General features: G+C 53.8%; 1 protein-coding gene across 1 annotated transcript; it reads right to left on the reverse strand.

Annotated features, from left to right (window-relative positions):
• Window positions 1-2,168: 2,168 nt before the first annotated feature.
• On the reverse strand, window positions 2,169-13,390 carry MON1A (MON1 homolog A, secretory trafficking associated). Its single transcript, XM_040247028.1, is given in 7 exon segments — window positions 2,169-2,468; window positions 2,561-2,708; window positions 3,468-4,233; window positions 5,187-5,672; window positions 6,908-7,047; window positions 13,106-13,272; window positions 13,274-13,390. Coding segments are annotated over 7 exon segments (1,965 nt in total). The 3' UTR covers window positions 2,169-2,327.
• Window positions 13,391-13,681: the final 291 nt, after the last annotated feature.

Here is a 13,681-nt window from a genome sequence, read left to right on the forward strand (position 1 = left end):
CCTCCTCATCTGCCTGGTCTGCGGGAGGGGAGCAGGCAAGCCGTGTCGGGAAAGTCAGCTAATGGGGCCTTGCAGTGCTGAGAACAAGTGCTTTTCTCAAGGTGAATTCACAAGACCCGGCCAAGGTTCAGCTTAAGTACCTACCCCACTGCCCTTGAAAAGAGTGCTAGCCACTTTGCCCTCTGGGCTCTCACTTCCCTGTGAATGCTACCACAGAGAACTGGTACCAGCCTCTTTCTCCAACCCAAAGATCATCCTGGTGGCCGCAGGGGGATCTCTCTAACCACAAAATATCCAGATCACTTTGCAGCTTAAAAGTACTCAGTGACTCCCCATTGCCTGAATTTTCCCTGGAGTTTGAGAACCCTGGGCCTTAAAGACTCCTCCAGCTTCACTGTAACCCAATGAACCTGTCATACCAGTTTCTTTACCATATCAGGTTTCATACCAGGTTCATCCCTTGCATGTTCTTCCACTAGGAACACCTTTCCTATTTGCCTGTTGTCCCTTCCTTGCTACCCAAACAGGTAAACTCCACACTCCTAGGTGCCTACTGTCCTAGGTATACACACTTATCTAATTGTGACTCTCCCTTCCCACCCCCACCCAGAATAGGTACTGAACTGCAAGAAGCTGGGAGCCCTACAGAGATTAGGGCAGCCAGCAGGGACACTGGGGGGCTGACCACTGACCCAAAAGAACACCAGTAGCTGTCAGAGACAGGTGCCTGGCATCAACTTGGCCCCAGAGACGGGTTTGGTGCCCTGGCCAAAATTCAGGGAAGTAATAAAAACAGGAAACAGGCAAAAAAGAGATGCAGGGCATGCGCAGTGTGAGTGGCAGCCACTAAGCCTCTGGCTGCTCCATAGGTGCTTCAGGGTCTGGGCAGGTAGCCTGCTGCCTAATCCATTCTAGTATGAGCTGGGGTGAGGCCAAGGGGTGGGGCCAAGGGGAAGGGCTATGCTGCCTTTTCCTGGGACAGTAAGTGAATCATTCCAGTGCACCCTTGGCCATGCCACCCACACAGACACATTCTCTAGCATGGGTTGGTTTTAGCGGCAGAGTGTCTTGGTCCGGCACTCAGACTCACATGAGGGTGATTCACTCCATAGTCTGAAGACCATATTCTGTGGACATTATTCTCCTACAAGTATTTCTGAGGTCTTCTGCTCCCCTGGCCAATGAGATGGTTAAGCTATGGCATAACTGACAGAGCCTCCAGCAGGAAGGTAGAGGCTTTCTGCACTGTGCCTTGGGCTCTGTCCAGAAAAGTTCTCACGTTGAGTGAATGGGGCTGGGCCTTCACTTCTGAGCCTCCTGGGATGTTCATGTGACCCATGTAGGCTGGGCCGTGCCAGACACTGCCAGGTGACTGAAGAGGGCATTGGCTGTTCTGCTTAGGGCAGGATCCACTCCTACCCCAGAGGTCAGCTGGGTCTTCTTTCAGGTTCTCCAGCTTACTCTTGAGGAATGTGCTGGCTGGAGGTAGGGGAGCTGAGGTGGACAGCCTTCATGAGGAAGCCTAAGCTGGGACAGTTTTCCCAGAGGCCTACAGCTGGAGCGAGGCTGGACTCTGACTTTGCTTGTGCTTAGCACTAGGTCACCTCACCAAGGGCTCCCAGCCATGCCAGGGCTCAGACCCTCCCCTCTTGGCTGTACCTGTCTCACTCAGCACAGCCCCTGCTGAACAACAGCAGCCCCTTAAGCAGAGCGTCAGCCAGGGCTCCCAGGTGGTTGGGTAGTCTTTGGGTGCACACAACTGGGGATCCCACGAAGGAGTGACAGGGGACACACCAGGGGCTCAGACTGGGGTGGGGGTGAGGCTTCACAGGGGGTTGCGGGGGGAAGGCCATTGGGGTCCCAGAGAACTCTTTACATGTGGCAGGACTCCAGCTGAGTGAAAACAGCCCAGCCCAGGGGCAGACTCTGAGCGCATGTGATGCTGTGCAAAGGAGGGGAAAGAGAGGCTCAAATGTGCATGTGCTAAAGCAACTATATTCCAATAAAATTTTTTTTAAATAATAAAATCAAATAAAATCATAAGAGAATTCTATTTAAAAATGTGCATGTGCCATACATGGGGAAGCACGGGCAGGGCTTAGGGAGGAGGAGCCAGGGTTTGTATGTGAGTGAGAGAAGGTGAATGAAGGAACCAGTGACAAGGGCCCTCAGTGTCTTCCCCAAAGCACTTTAATGCACACACCACCCCACAGTTGCTGCCTGCTGCAGCGGGGGAAGGAGGAGCAAAGAGGCCAGTGCCACCTGGAGGCTCCCACGGCTTCCACAGCCCGGTATGCCTAGGAGGGCTGCGCCCACACACATTCTCATCAGTATGTGAGGGGCGTGAGGATGAAGAGGCGGTCTTCCTCTTTGCGGATCCAGCGCATCAGTTTATGGATGGCACTGACGGCCGACGCCTTGGTCCCCAGTGGGCTGTAGCACATGTAGAGCTCAAAGGCGCCCGTCACCTGGAGGCGGGGGCACAGGGTGATCATCCAGGTTGTCTAAGGACCTTGCCCAGGACCCCGAGGCAGCCCAGCCCACCCCACGGCCACCTTACCCAGGCCAGGAGGTTCTCGTTGGGGCCGGTGTAGTAGATCGTCTTCAGGGGGCGGGAGGCATTGTGGGCGCGGCTATGCAGGTACTGGTAGAGGCCCAGCAGCCGCTCCTGCTCCTCTTCACTGTCGTAAGGGGCCTCAATCTCAGGGCTGGAGATGGGGGAGTGGGTTCGCAAAGAAATGACTCCCACTGGCTTCTCTGGAAATCTAGAATTGCCTATTCCTAGCCAGGGAGACTCCACCATGTGGCCTACCCTCCGGATACCATCCCACCCACAACCAAGCCACTGTCTCCTCCCTGCTGAAGACTGCCCAGGACAGGGGTGGGGGTGGGGTGGGGTGGGGTGGAGCCCTGGGAGACCATCCAGACTGCAGCCCTCTTCTCCCCTTGCCCCCGAGTTCATGGCAGCTTTGGGGAACCTCCCTGTGGAGAAGCCAATCTGAGTTTAGGTGTCCTAGAGAGAGTGACAGGACAGGAGGAGAACTGAGTTGGGAACGCTCCAGACCAAAAAGGGGGTAACAGGAGGATAGAAGAGGCCTCATCGGGCCCCAGCCTTTCTGTTGGAGGAGGTGGAGGAGTCCTGCCTGCCGGCTGGACCAAACTGACCCCTAAGGCAGAGTAGCTCCAGGGCCAGCAACTCAGGAGACCTCGGTGCAAGCTTCCTTCCCTGGGTGAATTGGGTATTTCAATGCCTTCTGGTAAATGAATGAAGTAGAGAGGTCTAGGCTGATGGGGAGTAGGGTGATAAGGGGTAGGGTTCCCTAGGGTCAGAGTCAGACAGACACAGCAAGTCGGCTCATTCCCAGAGGAGTGGTCAGCTTCAGGACTGCATAAGCGCTCAGGCCCAACCGGCCCCCTCTCCCCACGCCCCTGTCTCCCTCCAGCACGTCCCCAAGGCCCGCCCTCACCTGGTGAAGAGTCCTGAGCTCTTTGACTTATACAGGAAGTGGCGCAAGTCGGGGACGCCCACCTGGGCAACACTGTAGCAGGGCGTACGCAGTGCCTCCCGGAGCGCCACGTGCGCTCCGCGCTTCCGCAGGCGCTCCTGAAAGCGGCGGCGGCAATCAGAGACCGCAAAGAAGTCCTCGCGGTCGGTGGAGACAAGCAGCAGGCAGAGATCCGTGTCAGGCTCCAGGTAAGAGATGTGTGCGTGGAAGAAGCCGGCCGCGTTGAATTTGGGCAGGCACACTGGCGTCCAGGCCTCGCCCTCGCGGAAGGACGAGGAGGAACTTATGAGGTTGAAGAGCAGGTGCAGGTCGATGGGATGCAGGAATTGGTCCTTGCGGCGCACGAGGGCCACGAGCTGGTTGCGCGCCAGCAAGATGGAGAATACCAGGCTGCGGGCGCGTGCCTGCTGCAGGCTGGTACTCACCACATCACGCACCGCCGCCGCCAGGGGCAGGCAGCGCGCCGCCCCCATCAGGAAACTGGGGTCTCGCGCCATGAGCTGCAGCAGGTTGTCCGTGATGCGCTCGGAGCCTGAGAGCAGGCGCCGCAAGTCATAGTTCTGCTTCTGCTGGAAGATGTGGCTCAGCTGCGCGCCCGTAAGCAGGCTTAGGATCTGGTAGTAGATGTAGAGCAACTCCTGAGCCAGTTCCTGCGCCGACTGCCGCGTGCGGGCCACCGCCACCAGCACCAGCGGGCTCCGGCGCACGAACACTACCTTGTAGCCATCTGGTGGGGTGGATGGATGGGGGCGGCATCAGCTTCAGCCCCTCTCCCGGGAAAGCCCTCCCGGACTGGCCTGGCCCAGCACCCTCAGAGCCCCGCTTTCTCGGCTGGAGCCTGTCACTTTCGCGCACGTGTGTGTGTGCGTGTGTGTGTGTGCGCGCGCGCGCTCGCTCGCTGAGTCGCTTCAGTCGTGTCCAAGTCTTGCGACCCCACGGACTGTAGCCCGCCAGGCTCCTCTGTCCATAGCATTTTTCACGCAAGAATACTGGAGTGGGTTGCCATTTCCTTCTCCAGGGGATCTTCCTGACTCAGGGATCCAACCCAGGTCTCCTGCACTGCAGGCAGATTCGTTACTGACTGAGCTACCAGGGGGTCGGCTTCATAGACTGGGGAAGCACTTCAGGACAGTGTGTTTACACATTCTTGGGACTTCCCTGGTGGTCCAGTGGTTAAGACTCTGCCCTTCCACTGAAGGGGACTTGGGTTCCATCCCTGGTTGGGGAACTAAGATCCCATATGCCCTACAGTATGCCAAAAAAGAAACTATTTTTTAATAAAAAAAAAAATAGAAAAAAAAAGCCGTAAAAAATGGAAAGAAAAATTTAAAAAAAATTAAAAGAAAACCCTCAAATAAACAAACAAAACCCACACATTCTTGGGCTAAGTTAAGTGGCAAGAGCTGGGTGGACTCAAGACCTGCGATTTTTTGGTCACCTCCCCAGGCTTCTTACTCTAAGGGCAAAGTCTATGTGCAAGCCACCTTTGAACCTCACAACAGCTCTATGAGGCAGCCAGTGTTTTCCCTGTGTTCCCAGATGAGGACCTGGGGCTCTCTGAGGTGGAGGGACTTGGTCACACAGTATATCCCAGCCCTCTAGTCCCTGGGGGTCCAAAACCTGCTGTGAATGAACTGTGTCGCCAGGGAGACCTCCCAGCACCCCCTCCAGGGGGCTCACCTGCATGGATGGAACGGATGGCATTCTTGTCAGCCTCTAGGAAGGACACCAGGGCCACCATCACACCCATGGTGCTGGAAAGTGCCTCCTCGGACCCGTAGCGGGAGTACACAGGCTTCCCTGCCTCACTCAGCACAAAGACATGCTTCTGGTGCCGGCGCCAGGCCTCGGCAGCCTCTTCCTCATCCCCTTCGCCAGCGCCATCCCTTGGGGGCTCTGTGGCTGGTCGCCTGGCTGCCCCTGGGGACTCTGGCCAGTCCTCAGAGCTTCCTGGAAGCATCTCCTCCTGCAGGTCTCGGGCGACACCTGTCAGCTGGGTGCTCAACTCACTGAAGTCCTGGCTGATCTGACGCATGTCTGTAGCCAGAGGTGGGGGACCCCCGGCACCCTCCTTGGGGCTCTCCCCAGAAGCCGCCCCATCCTCTGATTCAGTCAGGTCCTCATAGGAACGGGCGTGAACGAACATGGCGCCCTCCTGTCCAGCACCTGCCAGCCAAAAGCACTGGAGCTTAGAGTGGTACCTGTCGGCAGAGCGATTCACCAGCACGGCGCCCCATACAGTGCTCTAGCTTGACTGCCTGAGGCAGTTGTGATGAGGCAAGCCACTGCTCCCTCCGGCTATAGTCTACTACAAGTCATGTGACTTACAGCTCATTGGTCTCCTCACACTGGGAATTTAGTGGCTGGTTTCTGCCTGTCCCTCTCACTCTCATCTCACAGTCCCTCGCCCTCTGCTCTTTGAATACCCTCACCTACCTCAGGGCCTTTGCATCTCCTGTTCCCTCTGCCAGGAAGGCTCTCCCACCTCTTCCCAGGCCAGCTCTCCCGTCCCACTTCAGCTCTCAGCAAAGATGTTAGTTGGCCCTGTCACCTGACCCTAGCCCCAAGCACTCTATCATATACCCCCTCCTTGACTTCTCATGGGGCACCTATCAGCTATTGCCCTTCTCCACAACTGCAGTGGAGCTCCCCCTCAAGGGGAGGAACCTGGATGTTCATCGCTGTGTGCCCAGTACCTCACCCTGTGCATGGAATACCTGCTGTGCTCAATGAATCTCTCTCCTTGGGAGATATCTCCCCAAGCCCATTCAAGGACCCATGGCTCTGGACCCCCTCCAGTGGAATGCTCTCACTAGCCTGCAGCTCCTCCAAGGCAGAGACCAGGTTGATCTTCCTTTACTGAGGGTTTTTTTTTGGTACAGAAGAGTTTAAGAGTTATGTTTTGAGTCTCTATTATGAGTTCAGCACTGTACCAGGCATCAGGGTACAACACGAGTACCCACAGCTCTGTGCTCAAAGAGCTCCCGATCTTGTGAATGAGAGAGATGGGCAATACCTACACACACAAATACAACCCTATAAAACTAGTGTTCTATACAGAGTATGGTCAGAGCAGGCCTCTCTTGTGAGGAGATGACATTTAAGGTGAGAGCTGAGGGAGGGAGAGGGAGCCAGAGAGGGAGCTGTAGTCCCAGGAAAGAGGAGGAAAGCCCACATGGGCAGTCAGACATCACAGGGCGAATGGCACAACATGGAGAGGAAGGCTGGAGGCAGACTGAGCCTGGATCCCTCCAGTATCCCCAGCTCATGACAAATAGCCAGTGAGGGAGTGAACACACGCATGAATGAGCGGGAGCAAAAGAGTAGCTGGGAACTGAGACTGCCCAGGAGGCTGCTCTGGTTGTGAGCTGGCTGGGGGTGCCTGAGGACCCTGCCCGTACCTGGCTCCATCCCCTGGGCCAGTCCTGGTGTGGGGCTCTCTGCTCTCTCCACACTCTGCCCATCGGAAGGAGCCAACGTGCCATCGGGGCATTCGCTGCTTCTCTTCCTCTGCATGTCAGCGGCCATCCCTTGGGGTCTCCTGTGGAGCAAACAAAGGCACCATTGAGGGGAAGGTGCTAGTGGCAGGGCTCACTGGCACAATTAACTGTGCTTAAGTACAGAAAAGTACCCCTCACCAGGACCCAATTAATTCAGACCTCTAGGGGAATGGGTTCTGAATATGCCCTTCAAAAAAAGTGTGCTCTTCTTTTGATGATTATGAAAGGAAGAACACATGGTATCTATTCACTGTAGAAAACTTAGAAAATAGAAAAAAAATTAGAAAGGAATGTCACCACTGCCCCACCATTCAGGATCTCTCACTGTTCACATTTTAGTATATTTCTTTCTAGGGTTTTAAATTTTTTTATTAAAAAAATATTTATTTATTTGTCCATGCCCTGTGGCATGTGAGATCTAGTTCCCGGGCCAGGAATCGAACCCATGTCCCCTGCATTGGAAGCAAGGAGTCCTAACCATTGGACAGCTAGGGAATTCCCTCTAGTCTTTTTTAAAACAATGTATATAAAATGTTATCTGCTGCTGCTGCTGCTGCTAAGTCGCTTCAGTCATGTCTGACTCTGTGCCACCCCAGAGACGGCAGCCCACCAGGCTCCCCTGTCCCTGGGATTCTCCAGGCAAGAACACTGGAGTGGGTAAAATGTTATCTATTTATCTACAAACTGATAATAGCAGCAGTTGCTGCTCCTGCTGCTAAGTCGCTTCAGTCGTGTCCAACACTGTGCGATCCCATAGATAGAAGCCAACCAGGCTCCCCCGTCCCTGGGATTCTCCAGGCAAGAGTACTGGAGTGGGTTGCCATTTCCTTCTCCAATGCATAAAAGTGAAAAGTGAAAGTGAAGTCGCTCAGCCGTGTCCGACTCTTAGCGACCCCATGGACTGCAGCCTACCAGGCTCCGCCGCCCATGGGATTTTCCAGGCAAGAGTACTGGAGTGGGATAATAACAGCTAACCCCTCCTAAATGCCACAGTAGCATGCTAAGCTTATGTGGATTTTTATCCAATCCTATCACTCCCCTCTGAGAAGGCACTCTTGTCAGGCTAGCTTTACAGGTGAAGGAACTGCAGCTGAGAGAGTGTAAGCACCTCACTCAAGGTTGAGACAGGAAAGAAGCGCTGGAGCTGAAACCATTCTGTATCCTGATATTTTCCCTTGTACATCCTACCAAGAATACTTCTCCATTCAAAACTCGAGTTGACCGATCAGTTCCTTTTGATATTTAAGTGCTAAGAAAGAAGTGAGTCAGAGCAAGCTGGCTTGTCTTCAGGCCTGAGCCTTGTTTTTCCACTTGCATTTTGCATCTATTGAATCTGGCACCAGGGCTCCCCCTTCTAGTCAAAACAAACTGCGGACATGTGGGTTCTCAGTGCCCATTTGATGGACACCGAGGACAGATGCAGCCTGATCTCTTAGTCCTCCTGCAGCCTCAGGGTCAGGGGGATGTGGCCAAGAGTGGATGTCAGGGATAACAAAGTTGGGTGGACTGAGTCTCAGCCTCTATGGTCCTGAATGACAGGCTGAAGGGTCTTCATTTGGCAGGCAACATACCATCGACAGGAGACAGGTTCCATCTGAGGCACTGACCCTTTAGGGGAGACAGATTTGACTGTCTGGGCTAGAAGGGCATTAGCCAGGGACTCACGAGGCAGGCACTGCAGGCAGGCCCAGGGCTTGGGCAGGGCTGGTGTCAGTGTGAGCACTGTGAGACTTGTCCCTTTACTAGCTCTGTCACCTTGGGCAAATGACCCCATCCTGAGCCTGGCATGAAGTAGGTGCTCAAAAACGTTCATGAAGAGAGTGATTTTAGGGAGGCAGCATCACCATCACTAGCATTGGTGTAGCCCCAGCTTATCTGTGTCTCAGACCTCTCTCTCTGACCACCCTCTTGACCCAAATAACTGATTTTCAAGCTCTTCTTCTTGTCATCTTTGTGGTAAGCCATGGGATCCTTTCTTCAAACTAATCTTTTATAGAAGCTCAATGTGCAGAACAAACAGACAGGGAGGCAGGGGCCAGAGACTGTCCTGATGGCCATTCCCACACGCTCCTAGAGCACCATGGCCTAAGAGGGGGGACCACTGGCCAACAGCATCACCCTACACAGTGTGCTTTGAGTAACCTTCAAAGGAAGTTTATCTGGGAGAACATCTACCTTTGGGGATTTTCTAGGCCCACCCAAGCCTGTCCACCAGGACAATCAAGAGTGATGGTTCCCAGTGAGGGTCAGAGCCCAGAAGACCAAGGTATGGGCCACCTTGTTTGACAAAAGGCCAGAGTAATTAAGAAGCTGTGTGGCCTCAAGAGAAGCCTGGGGAGGCGTCCAGAAAGGTCTCCTTTGAAACTGAGACCAACGGAAGCAAGCCAAAACAGGCCAAAACAGCCACTGCAACACCACCGAGCCCGGGGCAGTGGATGGGAAGGCAACTAGAGCATGTCCAGGTCTTGAGCAAGAAGACACAGCCCATACCAGGAACCCTGTAGACCATTATTCCACAAGCTAACTTAAACGCCAGGGTGGGGTCTGCATTGCTGTGTAAAGAAAATGACTGCAGACAGATGAGTCTGTCCAGATGCAGGCAGAGGGGGAGCGAGGGCTTTTGGACCTGGCTCTGTAGATGGAGACCTAGATTGGGATGTGCTTTTTTCTAAGGAGAGGGTCCAGAAGCATTGCTTTAAGTGCACATGTCCCGCCTTTCTATGTGTACTCACTTGCCCACTCCCCTAGTTGATATCTTCACATCATCTCTCTTCTTAAGCTTCCATCATCTTCTCCCATGCTCACTCTCAGCTCTATCAGTGAGAACCTTCCTTCTAGTTCACTGAGGAAACTGAAGTCACAAAGAGAACTTCCAAGCTGCCTACCACCACACCTTACCTGCCAGACTCTGCCTTCCTTCTTCTTGCTGAAATGCACTATCCTGGCTCCACTGAGGGCTAACGCCTCCACTCCAGCCCATCTCACCTACCCAAGCATATGGCTTCAGCAGCTGTCGCCTCCCCCTCAGATCATCAGTGTTCCCTTCTTACCTATCCATCACCAATAGACTGTATTTCAATTAAAAAAAAAAGTTAAAAGACAAAAAAAAAAGTGGGCAACAGATACAAAGTTATTGATTCTGGACAGAATGTCCAACTTTCATGAAACATTACTGATGTTCAGGGGGAACCACCCGCAATCAGAATCTGACCATGTCTCATCACCTCCACCACTACCACAGTGGTTCAGGCCAACACGATCTCTCTGGCAGATGGTTGCCACGGGCTTCTAAATAGTCTCCCCACTTCTGTCCTTGTCCTTGGAGAGTCTGTCCTTCTCACAGTACATAAAGTGATTGGTTTGAAACAGAAATCAGGCCATGTAATTTCTTTGCTCACAACTCTTTAACAGTCATACCTGACCCAGTGAGAAAGCCAGCTTCTTCACAGTGGTATACAAGAACCACTGTCCACATGTGCTTCCCCGCACCACGACCCCCAATTACTTCTTCAACCTCATCTCCTATTCTTGCCCCTACTCGCTCTGCTTCAACCCAGCTTCACTGACTTCATGGCTTTCCTTAAGTATAATGTAGCTTCCCTGGTGGCTCAGCAGTAAAGAATCTGCCTGCCAATGCAGAAGATGCAGGTTCTATCCCTAGGTTGGGAAGATCGCCTGGAGAAAGAAATGGAAACCCACTCTAGTGTTCTTGCCTAAAAAATCCCATGGACAGAGGAGCCTGGTGGGCTATAGTCCATGGGGGTCACAAAGAGTCCAACACAATTTTGTGACTAAACAGCAACAACCAGTATAGTGTAAACGTAATTCCTGAGTATTCTTTCACTTCAGAACTTCACTCTTGCTGAACTTTCTGCATGGACCATACCACTCTGCTTTTCTCCTGCCCCCCACCTCACCTATTCCACTATTTGGGCAAATATCTACATGAGTCACTCTGTCATTTCCTTCGAGTTGGTGCTCAAGAGGTACCTTATCAGAGAGGCTTTCCCAGAATATCCTGGATTCTTATCTCCCTAGCCCTATTTTATTTTTCTACATCAAAGGTCACCCTGTGAGCTGTAGCAAAATGTCAGCTCCATAGGCAGGAGGATTTTAATTAACACTTGTCAGGTAAATAACTTTGGAAGGGAGAAGGTGAAAGATCCTCAAAAAACACCCAGCTCCCACGTAGCCTCAGGAGACTCCAGCCTGTGGGGAAGACTTGTCCTCAGTGTTCGGGGAAAAAAATGGCTCTGGAGTCAGAGGGACCAGGATTAACCTGACTTGATTTTATAAGTCTCAGCTTTCTTACCTATGAAATGAGGATGATGATAGCATTGATTCACTGGGTTGTGTGAGGATTAAATGAGATAAAGCATGTAGTTTGGTTACTCTGAGACAGAGTAGGTATGTACACACTCAGCTGTCTTTAGCATATCATGATTATGTTTAGTTAACATTCAGACCGTGTGCACCCGCACTTATATACAGGTCCAGTGGTCTCTGGAATATAAATTAGTCCTTAGAGATTGCTCATCCTGAGCCAGGCCTTCAGTGAACAGGCCTGGGGAAATGTGCTTCTGACCTCATGAAGCTAGGTGGGCTCTGACCTGAAATTACCCATCTGTGATGCTGGCCTTTGGGCCTAGGGCTGGGAGTTCCTCCAGGCTCACTGGTTCTCCATCCTGAAGTGGCGGGACAGACCACTAGTTCTCTGCTGCTCCCAGAAATCTCTCCCAAGTTGAACTCCTTTCTGCCACATGCTCCTGCTCTGTAGCCTTGTGCCTCTGACTCAAAGACTCAAACAAGGGCCACAGCACTTATCCAATGTACTGAGGCCCCACTTCCCACTGACCCCACTGGACTTCAGGTAACTGAGCTGAATACCAGCATAACTGAGTACTACTCAACATGGTACCTGCATGGGGTCAGGGCAGGGTCAGCTGGCTGGGGCTAGTGTGCACCTCATTCTGAACAGTTCCCCGACCACTTGAGATCATGCAGTACCTCAAGATCTCCAAGGCCAATTTGGGGATCCAGGCAAAAGGCCTGAAGAAACAAACAGTTCTCTGGACACTTAACACGGGAAAAAGCTAGGCACAGAGGGTGAATGACTCACAGCAAACCCCACCCCAAACCCTATTGGATCCATAACCTGTGTGGCAGAAGCTCCTGGGTGGCTGAAGCAGTTAAACAAGAGAGGTCTCTTGGAACCAGTCCCAGAGTCTCCCGTGGGGCCCCTTCTCTGGCGGCCTCTCCAGAAGCCCCCAGGGCTTGCTATTTTCCCCAGAAGTGCTCTGCTGTGCCTTTGAGCAATGTCACCAAACAAGTTAGCTCAATGAGCCCTTCCGGTATGCCTCCCTCTTCTAGGTGCCTGGTCTGGAGAGTGGGAGGGCCTGGCAAGAACCCCTCCCTATTGGCTCCCTAGCACTCTTGCTCCCTCTTCCTGCTTAGATAGTGCCCTAATCTGCCTTGATGTTTGGGAAGTGGGCTGTCTGGGACGATGGTGCCAGGGTGCTTGGATGTGTGGCAGACAGGGTCCAGGTCAGGTTCTGCTGTAGCTGCTTCAGCAGGATGGCTACTCTGTGGTGAGAGTATAGCCTGGTACTTGCCACTGGTAGTGGCCACTCCCCTCTCTGACAAAGGCTGCTCACCCTCCTGCAGCAAACTCGAGTCCAGAAAGGGGTGGCTCACCAGGTACAAGAGGCAGCTTGGTTATCTGAGCCAGGGCACCTTTGAGAGCAAAGTCCCAAGCCGCAAGACACCTTCAGGAGCTGCCTGCTCACCCCACAGTCAACCTCTGCCAATCTTTGAGAGTACTCTGCCCGGCCGAATCTGTGTGCGTTAAGTGTGGGCGGGTACTCCTTGGGCACTGCCCGCTATAGGACTTTGCCCTTCCAGCCAAAAGAAGAGCTCCAGGCCTCGCTTTTGTATTCCCCAGCTGGGAACCGGCTAAGGGACCCTAGAGAGACCCAGTCCTCCTACCGCAAATAGCAACGTAGACGGTAGGGGCCCCGTCTTCAAGCCCCTCCCTCCAAAGATGACAGCTCTCCAGTCTCTCGGCGCCCCCAGGCCACGTGGGTTGGCAGTCGGACTCACCTGTTTCTCGGGGAAGGGGGTAGGGAGAGAACACAGAGATTGCTGGTCACTGCCCTCTGCCGGACCCCTGGGAGGGCATGGGTATCCGGCCGGGCCCAGACTGATGGCTCAGGTTCGCAGGACCACGGCCCCCTGCGGACGCAGACATGGCCACGGCCCAGGCCACCACTCCCTCCCACCGCCCCTTGCCGATTGCCGGTTCAGGAAGACAGCATTCGCCGGCCTCTCGCGGCGGAGGCCCGGCTCCAGTCGCTGGGCCTGGCCCTGCCCGCCCCTGGTGTGCATTATGGGAAATGTAGTCCGCAGTGCACGGCCGCCGCGGGGCGGGGAGGGTCGCGGGTCTGGGCAGAGCCCGAGGCTGGGCCTGACCCAGGCCAGGGGTGGCCGCATCCCGCTCTGCCTTCTGCAGGGTCCCAGCCAAGTTCAGACACTTCCCCAAACCCATAGCCCCAGGTGGATCGCAGGCCCAAACTCCCCAGATCATCCGCCCCAGCGAACAAGAGGTTTACTTTGAGGAAAAGAGATTTTCTTTCCTCCCTAGCGCAGTTTCCGCCACTAATTGTGGAAGGACAGTGC

Source organism: Oryx dammah, unplaced genomic scaffold, assembly GCF_014754425.2.
Source record: "Oryx dammah isolate SB20612 unplaced genomic scaffold, SCBI_Odam_1.1 HiC_scaffold_9, whole genome shotgun sequence".
Lineage (NCBI taxonomy): Eukaryota > Metazoa > Chordata > Mammalia > Artiodactyla > Bovidae > Oryx > Oryx dammah.